The following is a 17502-nucleotide window of genomic DNA, read 5'->3' on the forward strand; positions in this document are numbered from 1 at the left end:
CACAGGAATACGGAAACTGCATCTAATGAAAACGATACATTTTCAGTGTGTGTGCGTGTGTGTGTGTGTGTGTTAGTGACTCCTGTTTCTGTGACACTCGTGAATGGAACCATTGTGTTCCGGATGTTCTCTGTGACACAGGAACACATGAGGAGCAATAATAATTTACATTTTAAATGTTTTCACAGTGAACTGTTGTCCACGAACCAAATACTCTCAGCACTTCACGTAAATGTGAGCATCAGTGGTTGCACGCGATGTGTCACCACTGAGAGAGACAGAAAGAGAGAGGGAGGGAGGGAGAGAGACTCAGACCGTGACTGTGTCCTCTTCTTCTGCCGTCACCACTGCAGACTGCGAGGTCAGAGTTTCATAAACTGTGACTGTGTTGTGAAAAAACACACTCGCCCTCGGGCTGAATTCATTTCACCTCCAACCTGAGAATTCCATTCCTCAGATTCACACGTCTGTCTCCCTTTCTCTCCATGTCTCTGCGTCTCTCTGTTTCCCTGCGTCTCTGTCTCACCCGTCCAACGGTTCAAGTCGTCAATCACAACCTGGCCCTGTATGAGGTCAGAGGTGAGCCCACAAAGGTCAAAGTATAGAATACAGCCAAGGTAAGAGAGACAGCTGTGTGTGTGTGTGTGTGTGTGTGTGTGTGTGTGTGTGGTTTGACCAGTTTGTCAACATTAATCCACCACTTCACACTGGAGCCTTTGCTGTCATCGTTCTCTCTTGACAAATCTCTTCTAGTATTAACACTAATTCCCTATCTCTTTCATACAAACACACACACACACACGTCCACCCACACACACACGTCCGCCCACACATGGAGCATAATTATTGCTTTGTAGTCCGGCCTCACTTCCTGCAGCAGCAGCTGTGTCGTCCTGACCTCGCTGACTTTCACTGTATTTACATATATATATATGTCTGTGTGTGTGTGTATTTTTTTTCCTTTTTTCTTCCCAGACTCAAAGGAATATAAAGAATTCCCATCATGGCCGACCTGGCATCAGCTCCGCCTGGTCCGTTCTCAGACTCCTGCGTCTCCTCCTCGGCCATGACGTCGTCCTCACAGAGGTGTGTCGTTATTTCACCGAGTGTCAGCCTCAGGCACAAAATCTCATATCTGAATTCCTTCATCTGCAGGTGGACATAACTGCTGCTGCTGCTGGATTTACTCTGAGAGTCCGTGTGACCAGAAGGAACGGCAGAGGTCAGGGCAGAGGAAAAAGAAAGAAAGGAGAGGAGTCAGAGGAGGAGGGAGAGAAAAGCAGTTGAGAAAAAGCGAAAACAAAAACAAAACCAAGAAAGGACAAAAAAGTCAAACCAAGTCAGGAAGGAGTAGAGAAAACGCTGGGACAAAGTTTGCATTCTTCAAACGTTATCCTGATGTTGAGCCAACCACGGGGACAATGAGACACAAAGGACGTGTCCAGACTGAAGGCGACCTCTCGTCCTTGTCCTTGACCTCCTCTGTTGGATTGTTTATCACATAAGATCAAAACCTGGAGCATCGACACGTCAGGTGAGTTGGTGTCCAAAAGTTTGTCTCAAAACAAAAGGGTTTTGAATTAATACATTTATATACATTTTTTTTACCATCTGCATTATCCTGACGTTCCTCAGTCGGAGCGTGTGAACAAACGTGTGAAAATGTCCTCCAGGCAGAAACAGCAGCCGTGTCTTTTTTTAACCCACGTCCATCAAACTGTTGGCTCACAGACCTGCTGTGACTCTGTGACAACAGCAGGATCAGGAGGTTCACAGACAGAGACAAGGAGACTTTTAATCAATGCTTTGTTTCCTCAAATTTAATTGTTCATTAATTGAGTCCTTAACAGTTAATTAGTGTGGGCTGACTCGCCTTGTGTGTCCACATTTTTAGATCTCTGGGTTCTTTGGACTGAAGACAAACTTGGATGTTTGTAGATGAGAAGACTCTTTCACAGTCGATTGTGAAAAGAAAAACCTGAAAAGTCACCAAGAAAAATTAGAAAAATGTGTTTTTCAGGAGTCAAACCTTTCTTTTGTCTCAAAGAATGGAGGGAATGTCCTTTCATCAAATGTCTTGAAAAGCTCTGAACTGACGAGAATAGAACATTTGGACTTGAGGTTAAAATTAAATTTAAAGTTAAAATTTGTATCATTTTATGTGGAAATGCATAAAATGACTGAAGTTTGAAAAAAAAAACAGACAAACTTTTATTTTAATTTTCATGTACGGATCAAATAAGAACGACAGACACTGAAAGTCAAATATTTAACAATGAGACAAACGTCAGGAGATAAACTGTATAAACACAGAAAATAAGAATGTTTTAGAAAATGTGTTATTGACTGAGGGAGATTTTTTTTTTCTTTTTACTTGTTCAACACACCATCAGTTTAAATGAATTTTAATTTTGTTCTGCACCAACGTCCACCTTGAAGAAGCTGAAGGTTTGTGTGACTGATTCCACCATTGTTTTTATTCATAACACACAGACGACACACACTTTTTTTTATTAACTCTTTTTGGGAAAAGTTTTTCAACTCCCAGCATGTTTCTGTGGCTGCTTCAACCTCTGGTCAGCGGCCCGGCTTGTGTCAGAGAAGCCTGACTGAGATCAGGACAGTCAGTCAGTCAGTCAGTCAGTCAGTCAGTCACTCACTCACTCACTCACTCACTCACTCTACTGCTGACAGTCTGACTGACACAACACTCGGGTGGATGGTTCAGGGCTGTAGACTGATTAATGTTGTTGAGGACAACGTCGTTGTCATTTGTCCAGATTAATAATCTCATCATTTGCATTAGAGAAAAATAAAAAATAAAAAACAGGTGAGAAACACTGACCTCTACATGCAGAGAAAAATATTTGCGTCAGATTTGATCATATAATTTTGTGATTGATCCACAGATTCCCATGGATTAATCTGATTAAAAATGTCAGTGTGTTCATTTATTTGTCTTGGAGACAAACAGTGTTTTGTTACTGAGTAATCTGTTATTTTACAGCCAGAAACCGAGTCACAAACGTCCAATAATAAAGTCACCAGTTTCAGTGAGAAGATGTGAAGTGAAGTCAGTGTGAAACCAGGTCAGAGTGAAACCAGATCAGTGGGGTCCAGCCCTGCCCTCCAGTCCTGGACTCTCTGAAGACAAAAAGACCAGGAAATGATCCTGGTTTAATATTCCACTGTTGACAAAGTCACTGCGTTTGTGTGTGTGTGTGTGTGTGTGTGTTTCTTCAGGAGCATGTTTGGTGGATGTCGTCCAGATCGTCACTCTCTGCTATTCTGGCTCTTGCTGCAGGCAGCAACGCCACCTACAGGTGTAGTTCTTCTCAGTGAAGTTCTCTGTAGATGCATATGTTTCTACACACACACATTAAAGCTGTGCTCTGGTTCCGGTCCACTCTGGTTTCAGTTCTTAACTATTTCCTCGGAGACACCAAGGCCGTACTGAAGGGCTGCGAGGACCACTGGACGCTGCAGGATCGGACCAGCCTCCCTCAGCTCAACCAGATGACCGTGTGCGTCGACATCCGGGTGGTGGTCCCTGGAGCCTGGGTGGCTTTTTCCTACAGCTCTATCTACGCCCCCAAGCCCGAGCTGGGTCTGGAGGGCGACGAAAAGGCTGTGTACGCCTGGCTGCTGAGGGTCCGCCACCGTTTCCCCATCAAACTGAAGCCCACGCAGTGGCACCGCCTGTGTTTGAGGAGGGACGCCCACAAGAACTCCTTCAGTCTGGAGGTGAGAGCTACCGGACCCTGAGGCTCTGAAGCCCATCATGACCCAGACTTTATTATCATTATCAGATTCTGGACCTCGATGACAGTGTTTGTTTTTGTGCGGTTCCAGCTGGAGGGCAGGACGGTGGCAGAGAGAAGCGTTTACTCCCAGGCCATTCCTGCGTCCGGGTCCCTGTGGCTGGGCTGTCGTCCCAGGGATCAACCCCCCGGGCGTGTGATGGCCGAGGTGGAGCTGTATCTGTTCAGGATGTGGGCCGGCACGGGCAACTACGCCCCCTGCGAGGACGGGACCGTGATTGGATGGGATTCTGAGTACTGGGGCGTCACCAGTCCTAAAGCCAGACAGACGGATGAAGAGCTTCCCTGTGGTGAGAAAGCAGGATCAGATCCTCAGCAGTCGGAGCTGCGCTCACGTCTCGTCGCTGTCTCTCTGACTAATCCTGACCAATTAAACTAATCACTGCATGTTTGTACGATGACGATCCTGTTCATAACCTGTTCTTCCAGCAGGTTCCTTCAGTGCAGGTCACATGATGCAGAGCTGACAATATTGACCTGGTTTAGAGTAAATATGGAAGAAAACAGTCTGGCCGTGAACAAACAATCAGGAAAACAAGATGGATGAGTGGGTGGATGGATGGATGGATGGATGGATGGATGGATGTGGAGTACCAGTACTACTACACTGGGGCTTCAGTCTAGTGGTACTGGCCCTCGACTACGTTTACGTTAAGATTTTCCTCGTGATACGAAGGAACATGGAGTTACAAGTGTTCAACCGAGCTCCATTTTTCCACTCAACACTATGTGGTGCTGTTTCGCTCACTGTCCATCGCTGGGTTATTTTACCCTCCTTACTCTCCCTCTCTCCCTCCCTCTCTCTAACATCTCCTGTTCCTCTCGTCGTCGTCGTCTCCCTGACTAACCCCCTCACAGCTGTAGTGTGTAGAGCATGGTTCTTGTTGAACGCTGCATCTTTTCCTCTTTCTTCTTCTAGACCCCAGACCGTCCAGACTTTGTAAAGACGAACTAAGAACTAAACCCGTAGGTCTGAGACCCAGACCTGACTGGAGGTTATCTGATGACAGCAGTCACAGAGGATGGAGACCTCAGCCTCGCAGAAGGTTCAGGGGGGGCTCTAATTGGAGAGGTTGGCCCGACAGGAGGTCCAACAATGTCTTACCGAACAGACCAGGTCCTCACTGGAGGTCCCCTAACACCGGTCTGAGACCTGGTACAGGCTGGAGGTCCTCCAACACCGGTCTGAGACCTGGTACGGGCTGGAGGTCCTCCAACACTGGTCCGAAATCTGCTCGCGGTGGGAGTGTTACTAACATTTTCATTTCAGGTGACTAACACACTCTGGCATGCTCTGCTCATTAACTCACTAACCCGTCAGTTCTCAGACGTGTCACCAGAACGTCCACGTGAAGATGGTCTTCTTCAGATTAACAACTTTTTTTGTAATTGTTTCAGCAAATGCAGTTTCATCGGTGGGCGCCGTTCCATTACCTGGTAAAAACATGTTTTCACGTCACCCTCCATCAACGTAGACTGTGTTTAAGAAATGGACGTAGATGTAGTGTTTCCAGATCTGCCTGCTACAAAGACCAGGATCTAGTTGGTCCTGAGTCCTGACCAGTTCTTAAATATAGTTTACGTTGAATGTCGTAGCATCGCTTCATTTTTCAGCCTTTTTTTTTTCTAATTTTCCTTTTTTTTTCTACCTTTAAAGCTCCTCGTATCGCAAAAGATGCAAAGCAACAGAAGGAAACCAACAAAGAAGGTGAATAAACTCACGGTGGGGGGGCGCTCTGCACAGTGAGGGTGTGACCCCCCCTCCCACACACTGGTATTTTACCATCCTGGTGACAAGCTCTCGGTTACTAAGTCACTGATATGCAGGGATTATCACTCTCTCTCTCTCTGTCTATGTCTATGTCTCTCTCTCTCTCCACACACACTAAGGTTGCGTTGCATCGTGAACAACGCTAATGTAACCATTCCAGGTGCCATTGTTGACGTTATTGTTGGTTGATGATGCTGTTGTTGTCTTTAATTGTGTAATTTGTCTTTTCATAATTAATCATTTTTAACAAGTTAATAATTATCTGTAATTGTTAGCCTTGGAAAACGTCACCACTGTCTTCATTGTTGTTTCTGTTCCGTTCTGTCGTCCCCGCAGCGATTATTATTATGACATTATATCGTAAGACAAAAAAACAAACAAAAAAAAAACACGGAAATGTTTTATTAATGAACAGACACAGAACCTCAACCTTCAGCAGAACTAATCTGCCCGGCGTCACAGGGGCTCAGCTGCTAGACAGGACTGGTCATAATTAATTAAAAATAAATGAAACAAAAGTTAAATAAAATAATTTACATTTAATTAAAAAATTTAAAAAATAATAAAATAAAAGTATTGACAGATGACATTTTTTTCATTTTAAGCTTAATGACAATAAAGTATTGTCATTGTCAAAAAGAAAAGAAAAGAAAATCAACATGAATGGATTTAACTCTTCACTCATTTTACCTGATCACTGAAAAAAACCAAAAATAATTGAGGTGTATAACAATTAAATGAATATCATAAACAGCATTTTCAGAACCAACACTGTCTGTAATTCACTGCACTTATTATATTTATTTTATTTAAGTGTTTTAAAATATATCCCTCACATTTTCCCTGAATAGGTTCCTCTTCTGCGACCTGTAAAGTCAGTCCACTCCAGTACTGTTCCAGTAACGGTAAGAATCATCAGCTTTAGAACGAGACGTTTTTCAATGAAGTGAAATTCAACTGAACATTTTTATTTTCCTCTCACAGATACTTATTTTTGGATGGTCCTAAATGTCCAGACCCAGAAGAACAACATAGAGAACGAGGCGAAGAAGCTGGTGAGAACAAACAGAGCTTCATCGTGACTTTAGAGAGGAACGGTTCTGCCACTTCAGGCCAGTTGGTGGTGCTAAGTACACATCTACTGCCCTGTTCAGTGATTCGCAAACAGTATACTGGGGCAGTTTTTAATTTTTTTTTTTAAGTAAGTCTGATTGTCAACTGAGTCAAAGAAACGAGTATTAAGGTACGTAACATGTAGCATGTTTGTAGCACGCTAGCATCCAGTGAATTAGCAGCATATCAGTGACAGAAAGTAATATCGATTTAAAATCATTTTAATGGATCTGCGGCCGTCACTTCAACCTCTGGTCTCAAACTCCAGCCGCTTCTGGAGCCACTAGAACTTTCCAGACGTTGGAGGATTCCAGAATTAATTAGATGTAATTAGTCATTTGCCCCTGTTTAACCTATTACGGCATGTCCTTTTGTCTGTTATAATGCAGTGTAATTAAAAAATAAAGAATAATGTGTCGTCTGAGGCAGAAATAATGAACATGAAAACTGAACTGCAGGGGCCAGTGTTTAGTCCTAGAAGCAGAATAAATCTGTTTTTTTTTTCTTTCTTTTCTTTCATAGGTGTCAGACACGTTCTCCTGCACACATAACAAAACAGCAGTCTTCTGTCAGGGCGGCAAAAAAATAAAGGTCAGGTTGTGATCCAGACGCTGGACGTACGTGTCCTCACTGAGAAACAGTCTTAACCTGACGTTTCTTCCTCTGCCACAGGTCAAACCGGTGTCCTGCGGCCAGCATCAGAGTTCAGGGTAAAAACCAATCAGAAGGTGATCTCGGTGTGACGTCACTCTGCTCCTTCCTCTGATCACTGGACGGCGTGTTTGTGTGTGTGTTTTCAGCAATGCGAACTGCAGTATGATCCTGAGCTTCAGTCATGCTGTGTCACCATGTGACCTGCTGGGAGGCAGAGACTCTAAGCTGCTGCAAGATGCAAACAGCAGCACAAAAGCGACAATAGTCGGCGTGGAAAGAGTTGGTGAGTAGAGTCTTTGTTTGTACTTGGAGGTCAGTCTGATACAGTACTACTGTTGGCCAGCAGGTGGCCTACATTTTTTTAACCTGTTACTTTTACCATGTATGATCCTGATGTGGGGTTATTTCTGTTTGTGGACCAGGAAAGTATTGATTCCTGGTTATTTCTGTTTGTGGACCAGGAAAGTGTGAGGACAAAAATCCTGCAGATAAGTTTTGTCACAGGTTAACAACTACGTTGGAACAAACCTGTCCGTCCAGTGCACAGGACACCTTCAACTGGTGAGTGGGGAATACTTTTACTACTTTTACTTTCCAAATAGCAACACCCATTCACCCATGTTCTACCACTTCTAGTACTATCATAGACCTGGAATCCATGACCCAGGTCCCACGGCTGCCAGACTCCTGTAGTGGTGAGTACCAGAGTCTTTGACTTTCTGATCTTCTCTTTAACCACATTTACTGCTGCTGTAACGGTGTTTCCCCTCTGCGCCTCAGGGGGGAGCTCCTGCACCTGCTCTGCCTTCTGTAACTCTACAAGTAAGGAAACGTTCTGAATAATAATAATAATAATAATAATACAAATTGATTTCATTTTATTTTATTTTCAAAATTTGAAATAATGATTTTAACATGAAATTGTTTTTTTTAGGTCAGTTTTTTGCCACCAAAATTAATGTCAACAACAACAGTGTCAACGTCAACATCATCAAAGCTCTGGTAAGTGAACAACAGAAACATGAAAAAAGAAAAATTAATCTTTCCATTAACGACTCTCTCTGTGTTACAGCTGGTACAGTGTCAATCAGAGTGAGTTTTGTCTTTTTGAACTTAATGTGACTCAAAACTCTGCATTATTATTATTTTATTCATGCGTTTGATGACATGTTGTGTCTTTAGGTTGTGTAGAGAATATGAAGCTCAATTTAAGGTATTTTTTTGCTAATGTTTTTTTCTTTATAAAAGCCTCAGAGATTTTTATTCCTTGCCTTATTCTGTATTTTTTTTCTCATCTCATCTCTTCTGTTTCTAGGAGGTTGAGGTCAAATGTGACAATGAGACAAAACTGAGGTATTTAAAGGTTTTATATATTTAACTTTTTATTGACATGTAAGGGATTGCAAACGATTCTTTGGGGTGATTTTTCTTAGTAAAAATTATTTTTGAAAGTTTCCACAACGTCACACGAATGTGACATCATCAAACAAAAGTTTCCTGACTTGGAGACAAAACACCGATAATCAAAAGGTGTTGCTAAAGATTTTGATCTTCACCTTCTCCAGCTGCCTGGTGGTCCTGGAGATGTCTGCTGCGGTGAACGTTTGTTCTCTGAGCCAAATCATGCAGCAGATCTTCAACACAAGTGGAATCTCAGTTAAAGAAAGTCTCCGACGCATGGGTGAGTCTTGATCTTCTTCGGTCAATCATCTGTCCCTCCACCTTCTCACGCTCAGCTCTTCAACCTCAGCTCTTCTTCAAACCTCAAACTTCTCTGTATCCTGTCATGTTTCTGTGTTTCTTCAGTGTTGTGCGGCTCGGCTGGCTCCACCAGGGAAGCTTTGTTGAGGTCAAACTGGACCTGGGATTCCACTCAGAGACAGTTCTCTGAGGTCTGCACACAAGATCATGATATTAAATGGTAAAAAAACACAGAATTTTTCTTGGTCCATGGTCCAACAACAACAGTTTTATTTTTCATGAAGCATTAGCTAATAAATCTGTTTAATCTGTTTGCAAAAAGTCCAACAAAGTAAAAAGTGATTTTTGAATTTGTGCAGATGAAATAAAACGAAAATGTCCCTGACATTTTTACCTCTTGTTTTTCTCTCACAGTGCGACGAATGAGTCGCTCGCTGTTTTCCTATATGACAACTGCTCACAGGCAACTTCTCCTGCCACCACCCTCACTCCACGAAGTGACTCCACGAATTATTTTGTTCAAACGACATTTGAAACCACCAATGGCGGATCCATGACAAGTTCAGCTCGACAAATGGAAGTCACGACGGCACTCGCAGCGACACAACCTCCTGTTCTACCAACAACCAAACCCGACGCAGCTGTGACACCGAGTCACTCTACAGTCGGCGTGACTAAATCAAACACAGAAACAATTCTGTCGCATCCAGGATACCCGAGCAGCGAGATGGCTGGATGGAGCACGCCGCTTTATACTGACGACTCCATGTTCACCCAGATGACACTGGAGCCAATCACTGACGCGCAGATCAGCGTCCTCACCACCCAGAACCAGCCAACAACGGAGCAAACAAACAGTACCACGACTGTAGAGTCACAACAGAATAACACAACGACAACACAACCACCTGCTGAGGCACCAGAAGACCAGAACACAACCACTCAGAACCAGCCAATGACAGACACAACAAACGGTACAACAGCTGTACCGTCACAACCGAGAAACACAACGGAAACTCCTGACAGTACAACGGCAAACAACACAACTAGTCCTAACCTGCTAACACAATTGACAAATGCAACCACAACCACACAGTCTGGAGCCACTGATGTACAACAGGTCAACTCAACAACCTGGTCTCCCAGTGACACAACGGTAAACAACCAAACAACAGTCAGACCAGTTTCATCATCTCCAAATGACACAACCAGGCATGAAACAACTACACAAACAACACACAACACATCAGACAGCACACGCACCGTTAGCCATGAAACAGCTTTCAATACGACGACAAACGAAATGACAAACACATTACAGCCGGGTGTCACCAGTGCTAGAGAACAACACAACAGTACAGTCACAACAACCAACACGGCTGTTAGTCAGTCTTCTACAAATAATGTAACTGACAATGTTACAACAGCTCCTGCCAACAACCCAACAGTCAACAGCACCAGTGTAACAAATTACAGCGATAATACAACAGGCAACACAGCGGCTACAGCGTCACTAACTAATAACCACACTGCGGCTACAGGTAATACAACGACTACAGCGTCACTAACTAATAACCACACAACTGCCATTCCCAGTCACATAACAAGGTACAACGAATCTACAGTCACTAATGAATTCACAGGTGACAACAACAACACCTTCACCCCAACCACCAACAATTACACTGAAGAGTACAGTCAAACTACTGGAGTCAACAACTACACAACCACGTTTAATACAACTTCAACTGCCAGCAATTACACAACCGTCTTGAACAATCGTAATACAACCACAGCCTACACAACAACGTCTCCCAACTACACAACAAACAATACTAGTAGAACAGCTAATGGTTACGTGACAACTGACAACAATAACACAGCTTTGCACAACTACACAACCGAGAATAACACAACGGCAGTTCCCAAAAGTTACACAACAACGACCAACAACCTTACAACAACGATCAACAACCATACAACAATGTCCAACAACCTTACAACAACGATCAACAACCATACAACAACATCCAACAACCTTACAACAATGATCAACAACCATACAACAACATCCTTACAACAATGATCAACATCCAACAACCTTACAACAATGATCAACAACCATACAACAACATCCAACAATTACACAACCAATTACAATTTGACTACAGCTAGCACCATCAACGCTACAACAACCCCACACAACTATACAGCATTCGTCAACTACACAACAACCTCCAACAACTATACAACAGCCTCTACCAATCACACAACTGTGTTCAATCTGACAACCCCCAGCAGTGCTAGTGTTACCACCTCCAGTAATTACACCACAACAAACCCACTTACTTCCATATCTAGCAATCACACAACAGTCACAATGTCAAATGTGACTGTAGTACCGCCGAGCACCTTACTTTACAATCAGACAGCAAACAACACCACCACCAGTGTGACAACACCGTCAGCAACCACAGACTCTGGAGGTAACGCCACAACTGCAGCAGCTCATGCTTCGAAAACTACGACCTCCAACGTGGCTAATATGACAACGACAGGGGGCGCACTCCTGCCACCTACTGACACAACGACTGTTGAGGACGCCACAACAACAACAACAACAACAACAACAAACAATCCAACAACTGCAGCAGCTGGTGTGTTTAAATTACACGTGTTTGAAGTCACATCCGGTCCAGTCAACTATTCACTCAATTTAATTATTTTATTTATTTATTTTTACGCTGCAGATCCAACGTCTACGTCTGTGGCCCAAACCACAAACTCTGAGCAGAGTCTGGAGGCTCTGGCTGACGACCTGCTGGAACAAACAAAGGACGTGTCCAAACTGGACGCCGCTCAGGTGAGAAGCTGCTTATCTCCTAGAAATCATTTGGAAAGTATTTCAGAGACAATCATTTGCAATGCAAAGTGAACATTGCGTAAAACTGACTCCTCAGTGTCTAATTATCTTCATTGGTTTCGAGTATGAACCTGTACACAACAATTGTTTCAGGTTTGGAAATGTATAAATATACAAATATGTGTATATATATATATATATATATCTATATATATATATATGGTAATGTGCAGGGCGTTAGTAAACTGGTCACTAGAGGGCTCCACTGCCAAAAACAGTCAAATCTAAAGGGTAGAATAAAACCCTTTATAATAGAATAAAATTGTCGTAGTTTTCTAATCATCGGTGTTCTACGATGACTGTCTTCAGGTGGCTCGGTTGGTTAAGCAGCTGGAGAAGCTTCTGGAAGGTCCGTCAGTCTCAGAGTCTCTGGGACAGAAGGTGGTGCAGGTGGTCAGTAACCTGGTGGAGGCGGACCCTGCAGCTCTGTCTGGATCAGCCAACAGGTGAAAACCGTGTCCAAGAACCCGGAGTGGGTTTTTCCACAGACGGAGCGGCTGTTTCATTTAGACGCTGTACATATTATTATTATTGTGTGTTTGTGGTGTAACAATGGTCTCCCGCCACCACACCAGATCATTTTAGTCTCTGTCCACCCTGAATCCAAACAGACGCTGACGTCACGTCTCTTTGTTAAAGCAGTAATTATCCAGTCAACTGTCAATACGGCGGTGTGTGTTTTGGTGTGTGTGTTTTGGTGTGTGTGTGAAGCACAACAGATTGGAATCACCAAGAAAACAGTAAACAGTTAATTTAGTCAGTTCTCTGATGTTCCTGAAAACGTTCTGGGAACGGAATCGACTCGTGTCTGACCCAAGATGGGACCAGAAAATAACGACTCTGAGCATTTAGGGAAAAAAATCAGAACCTAAAAAGACAAACACAGATCATTGTCTTTGGAGTCGAACCGTTTTGTTCTTCTGACCAACAGTTTTTAGCTAGCTCATGTTTTGTGATAGCACATACTACCCTCTACCTAGACCTCTGTTGGTCTGAGTACAACACTAGTTATATTAATAACCATTTTTTGAGCCACATATTTTACACAAGAAAGTTCCCAGGGTGCACCACAAAAGAAAAATGTTGCAAAATGTGTCTATAATGATCTTCTTGTTTCAATTCTCTGTGTGTTAAAGCTGAGCCTGTTTAGTTGAACACGACATGTTGATATATTCACAAGAATTGAAAAACATGAAACTCTTCTTCAACTGCTCTAAGGTTTTCTTTGTAACTGTCTGCTGCCACCCAGTGGCATAGTTTTGAATCGTTCTGCTGTCACTGTGGTGTAGTAACAAAGATAAATTATTTATATTAGATAAATAATAGTTTATAGAATTAAGAATTATTATTAGAATTAATAATAATAACAGAGCAGTGGTGACAATAATTTTTTTTTAAAGATATAATTTAAATAATAACAGAGCAGTGGTGACAATAATTTGAGACGTAGGTCAAGATGAACTTGATCTCAGTCTCCTTGTCCTGTTTGTGTCCACAGACTGATTCAGATCGTGGACACGGTGGGAATTAAACTGAGTCTGAGTGGAGACAGAGGAGTTCTGTCGGCAGAGTCTCTGGTTCTGGCTGTCCGTGCTGTGGACGGCACTAACTTCCCAACGACATCTGTCAACATCTTCGGCACCAACAGTGTCCAGGTAGAGAGGCTCCAGGTCAGACATTCGTGTCTTCACTGTGGAGCAGCTGGTTTTAAACCCATGCGTTTGTTTATTCCAGCTCCGAGCTCTGGGCAGGTCCAGGTCTAAACGGTCTGACTCGGCCCTGGGGTCCGTGGTCCTCCCCCCCGGCCTCACTGACGGTCTCAGTCCGCAGCAGCAACAGCAGGCCAACAGAGTCCAGTTCACCTACTTCAGCAGCACCGCCTTCTTCCAGGTTCCCGTCCACTCGGAGAATCCCCGTCTGTCTTCAGACTAGAACTCAAGTCAAAGCCTGTCTCTGTTTTCAGGATGAAACCTTGGACAACACAACCATGGTCAGTCCAGTTCTGGGCTCCAGCGTGGCTAACTTATCCATCAGTAACCTGACGGAGAACGTTCTCTTCACGATCCAGAACCTTCAGCCTGTTCCGGTGAGTTCCGCACTTTTGTCTTGGTCTAAATATTAATCAAAATGAACTCCGACCTGACGACATGTTGGTTTTTCTTTTCAGGAAAACTTCACTGCCTCCTGTGTGTTCTGGGACTTCTCCGTGAACGGTCAGTCTGTCAGTCACATGACACTAGGTCAGAGGTCAAGTTCCTCAGGCGTTCCCCTCAGTTTCTTCTTCATGTTCTTCATGCTGTAGGTGACAGAGGAGGCTGGAGCTCCGAGGGATGCTCCGTGGTCAACAGCACGGCCGAGGCCACGACCTGCAGCTGCAACCACCTGACGTCGTTTGCAATTCTGCTGGTGAGACGGTGGCTCAGTGGTCTGGATAAAACTTCCTGTTTTGTGGTGGGTGGGTTTTTTGTTTTTTTTTTGGTTGATGTTGTGTCTTTCCTCCAGGATTTTCCCAGAGAAGAGATGATTGATCCACGCCACGCTCAGATTCTCACCTTCATCACCTACATCGGCTGTGGAGTCTCCGCCATTTTCCTGGCCTTCACGTTACTGACCTACCTGCTGTTTGAGTGAGAAACTGAGACTGAAGTGAAAACAGTTGAAGTCATTCATCCACAAAACAAAAAAAAACTTAGTTTTTCTCTCTCTTTTTGTTATTTCAGCAAACTGATGCGAGACATTCCTGCCAAGATCCTGGTCCAGCTCTGCTTCTCGCTGCTCTTCCTGAACCTGGTCTTCCTATTGGATGGCTGGTTGGCTCTGTACCCAGCCGTGGGTTTGTGCATCAGCACCGCCTTCTTCCTGCACTACTTCCTGCTCACCTCCTTCACCTGGACTGGACTGGAGGCCGTGCACATGTACCTGAGCATTGTCCAGGTCTTCACCCCGTACCTGAGCAGATACATGCTGAAGTTCTCACTGGTGGGCTGGGGTAGGTGGGGCTCGAACACCTCCAGAACCTTCTACCTTTATATTTAAAAAAACAAACAGGAAACGGTGACGTCAGAGAGTTATTTATGAAAATGTGATTTCTTGTGTTTCTTCTTCTGGTGTGTGAACTTTGACCTTCATGTCTCCAGGGGTGAAAATCACTGACATCAACAGAGACAGAACAGACTCACAATTGGACAGTTTTTATGTTTCATGGATGATTCCTCATCAGAGGAAAATGTCATGTGACCTTCCACTGTAGAGCAGTCAGCTGACCACCGTCTGCTGTTTGTTCCCAGGTTTCCCTCTCATCGTGGTCATTGTCATAATCGCTGTCAACAAAGACAACTACGGTCTGGTCACATACGGAAAATACACAGACGGCACTACAGACGACTTGTGAGTTCCTTTGTCCTAAAAAATCCTACTTTTATTACAAATATCTCTATCTACAAATGTCTTTTGCTGTTGTTCTTATGTTTTACCACTAGAGGGCAGCCCTGCTCTTTATACTAGTCTGCTAAGTCTGTAGTTTTTCATTTATTTCAGAGATGTTTGTTTTTTTTCACATAAACTCTGCAGCTCTGTTTGGGTCCCACTCCATTCGGGTTTTCCTGTCCACATATCTGTGGGCCACATATCTGTGGGCCACGTACAGCACGGGCTGTTTTCAAAGTGTAACTCTTTAAACACACACACACAAAACCTTTTTCTAACTCCAGCTGCTGGCTGCGTAATGACATCGCCTTCTACGTGGGGGTGGTGGCCTACTTCCTCCTGATCTTCTCCGTCTGCGTGGTGGTCTTCATCATCGTGATGGTCCAACTGGCTCGGATCAAGAGGCAGAATCCCCACAACCAGGCCGCCAACAGGGGGGTTCTGGCCGACGCCCGCAGCATCACGGGCCTGGTGGTTCTGCTGGGCCTCACCTGGGGCTTCGCTCTGTTCGCCTGGGGGCCGCTCTACATCCCCTTCGTCTACCTCTTCACCATCTGCAACTCTTTCCAAGGTGGGGGAGGAGCAGGGGGAGGGGGAGGAGGAGGGTCTGGAAACGACGCTCCGTTCCTTTGCACTCCAGGTTTACGCGGGTTCTTTGGTTCTCCTCAGGGTTCCTCATCTTTGTTTTTCACTGTGCTGTGAAGGAGAACGTCCGCAGACAGTGGAGAACGCACCTGTGCTGCGGTCGACTGAGGTTGGCGGAGAACTCAGGTGAGAACATTCTGATCCCAGACTCCCCTGAGGGGGGCGCTGAGGGGAAAGTTCTTGACCCGTTGATTAATTTAAAAATCCAAATGTCTTTGTTTTTTTTCGGTCAGACTGGAGTCGAACGGCGACTCAGAGCAACAGACATCCGTCCATGAACACCACCAACACCTCCGCTCCCTTCTCCACCTCCAGGAGCTCCTCCGTCAGTGACAGCACCACCAGTGGTAAAGATCTGACTTTTTCTTAATCTTTTCCAACCTTCATCCGTTCGTTGCTGTTTCTGTTACTAACAGAACCAAACTGACTGGACTATTTTTTCCCCAAATCTTAGAAACTCTTATTTAGTCAACTTTTATTGGCTCTTCTGGAGTCTGTTCTCCAAGGCAGGATTATCTGAGTTATGAATATTTATAGTCTTAATTTTCATAATTTGAATCCTTTATCTTTTGATCTGAGGCGTTTTTAATTTATTTGGTTTTTTTTTTTCTGCAAATTTTCCACCGATTCCTTCTACAGCTGCTGTCGTCTGTTGTTATTTTTCCAATTGCCCTGTAGGGGGCAAAAGAATTCTGATATGATCCTTTAATCCTAATCTCCAATCCTCCATCGCCGTCGATGATCAGACTCGTCACAGACCAACCCTGTTTTTCTTTCTCTCCTCCCCAGGGTTTGCGTTGGTCGACAGCGGCATTTATGACAACACCACCACCGACGTGGTCCTGAACGAAGCCCACAGACGAGCTCTGAACCTGGAAAGAGAGAACTGACCACGGAACAACGGCTACGACGTCATCACACAGGAAACTGATCAGAGAACAGTCTGATCAACAGGTGAAGATCACAACAAGGTCTTGACCAGACTGAAGACTGAAGTCTCAGCTGATGCAGTCATCAGCGAAGACTGCCGGTAGGAAATGGACAAAGGTCCAAACTGAAGGAGGTCCTAGAGATTTTAATGACTGGAGCAAAAAAAGAAAAGAAAAGAAAAGAAAAACAACAAAAAAACTGCTCTGTCGACTGGATCTTTTGAAATCAGTCAAAAAATATTCTTATTTTCTCATTATTATTTTTGCTTTATTTCATACAATATCAGTCAAAAAATATTATTATTATTTTTGCTTTATTTCATACAAACCTAAATCCGGATGTTTTAAAATGTGTCTCTGTTCGAAACCCAGAGGCTCGGTTCATTTCTGATGTAGAGCCAATGTTTACCAGTAGTTGGCAGTAACGATGTGTCAGGGCTTTATAACAGGAGAGTGAACCAGCAGAGGCTTCGACAGAGACAGTCTCACCGAGTGTTTCATTCGATTTATTTAAGTTAA

General features: G+C 44.0%; 1 protein-coding gene across 1 annotated transcript; it reads left to right on the top strand.

Moving 5' to 3' along the window:
- The first annotated feature begins 80 nt into the window (after positions 1-80).
- adgrg2a (adhesion G protein-coupled receptor G2a) lies at positions 81-17235 on the top strand. Its single transcript, XM_025054702.1, has 30 exons — positions 81-617; positions 976-1086; positions 1156-1534; positions 3244-3323; positions 3419-3744; positions 3853-4111; positions 4741-5091; positions 6444-6497; positions 6577-6647; positions 7378-7415; positions 7506-7642; positions 8294-8361; positions 8675-8677; positions 8812-9040; positions 9166-9280; positions 9475-10601; positions 11151-11923; positions 12293-12429; positions 13482-13638; positions 13718-13873; positions 13947-14069; positions 14151-14196; positions 14286-14389; positions 14486-14610; positions 14704-14972; positions 15271-15370; positions 15694-15980; positions 16079-16180; positions 16288-16401; positions 16844-17235. The coding sequence occupies exons 4-30, from the start codon at positions 3248-3250 to the stop codon at positions 16942-16944; spliced, it is 5448 nt and encodes a 1815-aa protein (XP_024910470.1). The 5' UTR covers positions 81-617; positions 976-1086; positions 1156-1534; positions 3244-3247; the 3' UTR covers positions 16945-17235.
- The last annotated feature ends 267 nt before the right edge of the window (positions 17236-17502 follow it).

Source organism: Cynoglossus semilaevis, chromosome 3 (genome assembly GCF_000523025.1).
Source record: "Cynoglossus semilaevis isolate Cse_v1.0 chromosome 3, Cse_v1.0, whole genome shotgun sequence".
Lineage (NCBI taxonomy): Eukaryota > Metazoa > Chordata > Actinopteri > Pleuronectiformes > Cynoglossidae > Cynoglossus > Cynoglossus semilaevis.